We start from the raw sequence: 5,482 nt of genomic DNA, 5'->3' as shown, positions 1-5,482 counted from the left end.
GGAATGCCTGTATGCAAGGTGCAAATAAATTAGGTCCCATTCTTGCTTTCATCCCACATGTTTATGGCATTAAACCCCATCTCGTTTATTCCCTCCAAGGACGGTGACCCTCCTTGCCTTCCTCTTCTTATTTGTCACTATTTAAAGGTGCTTCTTGAGCAGGACCATTCAGGTCTTCTACATCCCTAATCTGCCTGCCTTTCCCTTCGAAATTCTCCTCCATTATCTAAGTTGCTTAGTTGGGGAAGAGTAAGAAAGGAGAGTTCCTTGAATTAAATTCACACCATTCTAGAATTCCCATGTGTGAGTTTAGCTACCACAGCAGTCAGCATGCACGACAGCCCTGCTAATCTTTATTTTCCATGTGGACACAGTATTTCCTCACAACAAAAAACAGTGCAACGCAAAAGAACAGGGGTTTGAGCCTGCCTTTGACTGCAATTAAAAGCAGGGCACAAGAAGCAACAGCCCACAACATACACCCAATCCATTTCTGCAAGCCACCACCGAGCATTCCACACTGCAAATCTGGAAACTCCGGACACACAGGGTGGAAAAAGCCCAGAAAGGCCATATAGCATCTACATACAGTCAGCACACAGCATGTATTGACCAACAGACACATCAGTAACTGGAAAAAGGGGACAGTCCAGTAATGGGCTAATCAGTGCAATGAACTCTCTGATGCATATTCCAGAGGACCCTGGAAGAGCCACAGAGCTTGGAAGGGAAAAGCAGTGGAGAGAAGGGGACTCAGAGGGGAAACATTCAAAGATAAAGTACCATCTGCTCAAAGGTTCCTCACGTCACTTAGCGCTGAACACAGCAGGAGTGCATATGATAAAGGGCATGGGAAAGAAACAAGGAAGGGCAATGGGTAAAAAGGAAAAATGAGAGGAGTGAGAGCGTCCCGGGGTAACCACGGAACAGGGCAGGAGCAGGGAAGATTACAGATCCCTGTAAGGTGAGTAACACTGAGCTAGAGGATAGAAAAACTCGGGATGCAAAGCAGTGCTAAATACGGCATTTCTGAAGCACAGTAAGGAAGAGGAGGTCAACTGTGGAGACAGCAGGGCCTCTAGGAGATGGAGAGGGGATGTAATTGACAGAAAAGATAGACATTGCTGAAAAATTAAATGGCTTCTTTGCCTCAGCATTCACAAAGGGAGACAGGGACAGATGCCAGGAGCAGACATGCCTTTCCCTGGGGAAGGAGAAGAAATACTGCAGGAAATCAGGATCACGTCAGAACAGGTGATTGAGAAACTGGAACAAACCTCAGCAGCGGAGAAGAAACAAACCACAAGGCAAACAGCAAGGCTGGCTGCACAAACAAAGGTGTGGAACTGCAAGCAGAGGAAGCGATTCCTGCTCAACGCCTGGGCAAATGCTCGGCTAGCACAGGGCACGGCGGCAGCCTGAGTCACCGTGGCACTAACCAGGTACACGCAGCTCGGCAGCACATCGAACCAACTGGTCCTGCTTTATGTCCGCAGCACCACAAGCAGCTTTAAAGGAAAGAAACTGCTCTGTGGAAAGCTTCCTCCCTATTCCACTGATGGGGAAAAGAGAGCAAAGGGCTGTGCAGGGCTGGAGAACTGGGGAGCACAGGTCAGGCAGAGAGAAGGGGAAGATAAAGACCTTGCTGAGAAACATACACCTTTGAAACAAAGCAGTCCAGAATACTGAAAGTGAGGATGCAAAATGACCAGAGATGCCAACTGCAGTTGAAGAAGGGCCAGACACCGAAGAGATCTGACTGCATGGGATGAGTTACTTGAAGCATCCTAGCAGAAGCAACTCATGGGCTCAGCTCTAAAAGCAACAGCTAAACGAGCACTCTAGCACTTCAAACTCCCACCCTCCCTTCCACGTGCCACGGAAAGGTGTGTGCGTGTGGTGTCTAAAGCGCAGGAAGGGAGAGGCAAGTGTTTTACCAAACCGTGCACTTGGGGAAGGAGGGAAGCAGCAACAGCACAAAGGGGAAATTCTGCTCTTTCAGTCTGTAAGGTTAGGCTCCTAAAGGGTTATATTTATCCTGGGTTTCTTCTGACACTTGAAACAGTTCAAAGCTATTAATTTTTAAAGCACAGCATCTGTTTAGCTTTTTCATAACAGGAAAGCTTACACACCACACACTTACTTACACGCATACACACGCGCACATTTACATGCATATACTCTAAAGTACATCAACACCCCTCTTAATTTACATGAACGTACCCACAATTTCCATGCACATGAACAGACACACACACACACCTGAAACAAGCAAACTCACAGACCATTTGATCACACTGATATGCAAATGCAAACTCCTAGATTGTCCATACAGGCACATAGATTCATTTTCACAAATACAACCCCATCCCCATTCTCTTTTTTTTTTTTTTTTTTTTTTTTTTTTTTTTTGGGCCAGAAAGAACTAGTCTTGATCTGGCAAGAGTTAGAAAGAAAAACCAAGATAAATAAATAATAACAAAAATAATAAATAAAGAAGTCAGCATGCTTAGAGAGTGTTTACAGACTCATTACCCTGTAACGATGATGTGAAAGAAGGAAGAAAAAAACCCACCCCAATTACAAGGGGGGAGGAAACCCACACAGAAATAAATATTTAAGCAAGTGCTGCCAGAAGCACCATCTGCTAAGGCACTAATAATAATAATAATAATAATTTTTTCTGTGGTCTTTTTTTTTTAATTATAAATATAAAGGGGGGGGAAAAACAACCCAACCCAAACTAGCTAAGTAAGAGGTTTTGTTTTGTTGTGTGAGAGAATGGATTATCCCTGTGCAGCTTTTGGCAGTGGCTTTGGCAAACTCATTAAGCTAATTATGCAGTACAGACATAGAGTATCATGTCTCTCTCCCCCCACCCCTTGATTTTAAGGCTTTAAACTGTTTTTAAAATTGTGTGTAAATTGAAGGGAAGTGGCTGTGCTGCCAACGGGCGGCTCGGAGCTTTTTAAGCAGGATGTGGTGTCCCTTAGCGATCTCACAAGCCTCCCTCAGTTACCTGCCTGACCCAGGGGAAGGGGCTCTCAGAGCGCTGTGAAGAGTGGATGTGGGTGAAGTGTTTATACAGTTCTCTGCTTGAGAGGGGAACTGGGGAAAGGGTGGCATCTCCTCTTTCACTGCAACACCTGCAATTCCTGCAGTCTCAGCAATAAAAGGGTGCTCCTCCTTCTGCGTCATGCAAAAATGGGCTTAAACCCCTGCTTTCACTCCTGTCCTCTCTGGGAGGCAGCGAGTTGCCACATGCACTAGAAGCACTGGTGCTTGAGGAGGAGCTGCAGGCGGTGCTGCAACTGTCCTCTCTTCCCATGTGGTCTTCTGCCCCCTTCTGCTGCATCAGGGATTTGGGCAAAAGGGATGGAAGGGAAATCACCTCTCCCTCCACTCTCCAGCCAGGGAGGACACTGTTGCCACCCTTTTCCCCTCCTGATGTGCCAAGATCTTCCCTTGCCCCTTCCCCGCAGCTGTCTGCCTCCCCCAAGGAGACTCTCTGTAGACTCAGGCGAGGTGGGAAAGCACAGCAGAACACATTTCCCTCCCCTCCTGTTGGTAAGTGCCCAAGTGCTGGTGGGAACAAGCCCCTCAGTTTTATCTCTGGAGAGATGTGTTTGCTTGCTTCCCTGACTGGTGTCTTTCTGCATACACGGGGCTTTCGTGGTAAGCTTCCCTAGTAAGGTGCCCTAGTCTGTACCTTATTCAGTGAGGGTTTCTTACATAAATGAGCTGCAAAATATTCTAGGATAAACATCCTACATTGATGCCAAGACCTGCCTAAACTCAAGTCACTTGTGAATTCCTCCAGCCTGGATTCTCAGAGGTGAGGTCTTCTCTGCTTGCCTCCTGCAGGCACTGGACACAATAGGGGAAAAAGGCTGGAGACAGCACAGCAACGACACAGAAAGAACGACAGTCAAGAGACAGCACTCCCATTTAAATCCTGGGCTTCTGCAGTGAAACATTTTTCCACTATTTGTCACAAAGTCTAACAGCTCTGGGGAGCTGAGCATGCTCTTGGCATGCTTGTACACCTCTCACAGCTACTGCCTTCCCAAGCAGGCAAACAGAGCAAGTGCAGATGCCAGGGGGAAAGGGAAGTGCCAATGACTGGTTTAAACACTTGATCCAGATGGACAAGACCTCATTTCTCCCACCACCATTCCACCCTCTTCCTTCCAGCCCTCTCCCCAAGAAAGTCAAGAGTTTTGCCTACCTGGCAATATACTTCTGATAAATATTTACGTCTTCGCTGACAGCTGGTTTGTCAGTGGGTAATCCATTCCTAAAGAGAAACACACAGGACAGAGCTGGTTAGCAGGCAGGAACGGGGCACGGTCTAAACTCCTTGTTCCTCTCACACACCACTGACACATCAGGAGAAGGGGCCAGGGAAGAGTACCCAGAAAAGACACCCATCAGTTTAACCTCCCTCCCCCTTACCCTTCAAATCCCGTACCTTCTCTTCCTAGGGTACTATACAGCCTGCCTACCACCCCTCCTGCACGTTCCCTCTTTGCAGGACTCAGTTCAGTTTGTTGGAGACACTGAGAAGACCAACCATGAAAACCTGTTTCCCCAGAAAAAAACTAAACACCCACAAACAAACAAGTGACGGCCACATGAAAACAAAGACCTCCCTGAAGCACCCTGCAGCACTGCCCTTACATGCACAGAGGGGCCATCAAGACACGCCTGCCCTAGGCTCAACTGCGGGAAAAGAGTCTCTGCTCCAGCCCCGCTGTGAGCTACTGCGTGGTTCCTCTGGCCAGCAGGCACAGTGTCCTGGCAATATGGCTACAACCCCTCGACGGGCCTTGAATTGCCTCTTTTTTCACCCAGATACCCCAACTCCAACAGACAGATGGGGCAGCAAAGGTATTTATGTGTTTTAATCAACTGTCACATAACCCTGGGTTACTTAACATCATTAGGAAGCAGACAAAAGCTACAAGCTCAGTGAGTCTAGCAAAAGGAAAAAGAGACGCCAGGCCAGGCTCCAGCCCACCTCAGAGACAGTGCCACACCAACACCACCCCAGACAGGCTGTACACTGTCTTCCTTCTCAGTTTTGCCCCCACCCAACCTCCACTCCGACTCAGGACAGCTCTATAGCCTGGTTTAAACAAGGACACTTTCGCACTGAGGTCACTTCAAGTAGGTAGATTAGTTCAGAGCAGGTTAATAGCATTGGATGTCCAAGATTTTAAACCCATGGCGAGGGTATACGTGCACATGTGCAAGAGTAATTCCTGCCAGGTTACCTCATCCCAATACGGGCTGTGAATGGAAAGCCAGGTCCCAGTTACCACAGTTAGCACTTCTTCCACCAGCACAACTGCTGGGCTGCTTGCTTTTATCATGAAAGCCTGGACCTAGCAAGCAGCCTGAAGGGCAAGGGACCAGAGCCCCTTCTGTACTCCACCGTGTGATCAGGACACTGGGACTGCCAACACAAAGGCCCTGGTCA

General features: G+C 47.9%; 1 protein-coding gene across 1 annotated transcript in view; it reads right to left on the bottom strand.

The window, feature by feature from the left end:
* The window catches only part of CASZ1 (castor zinc finger 1), a gene marked incomplete at its 5' end in the record, with an annotated part of 36,951 nt that overhangs the window by 28,937 nt on the left and 2,532 nt on the right, over nt 1-5,482 (bottom strand). The window contains one exon of the mRNA XM_010078042.1: nt 4,229-4,297. Within this exon, the coding sequence (XP_010076344.1) occupies nt 4,229-4,297 (69 nt within the window). The remainder of the gene's footprint in view (nt 1-4,228; nt 4,298-5,482) is intronic.

This window comes from Pterocles gutturalis, unplaced genomic scaffold (genome assembly GCF_000699245.1).
Source record: "Pterocles gutturalis isolate BGI_N339 unplaced genomic scaffold, ASM69924v1 scaffold3346, whole genome shotgun sequence".
Classification (NCBI taxonomy): Eukaryota; Metazoa; Chordata; class Aves; order Pterocliformes; family Pteroclidae; genus Pterocles; species Pterocles gutturalis.
The sequence above is the reverse complement of the archived record's forward strand: the minus strand, read 5'-3'. Positions and strand labels throughout refer to the sequence as shown.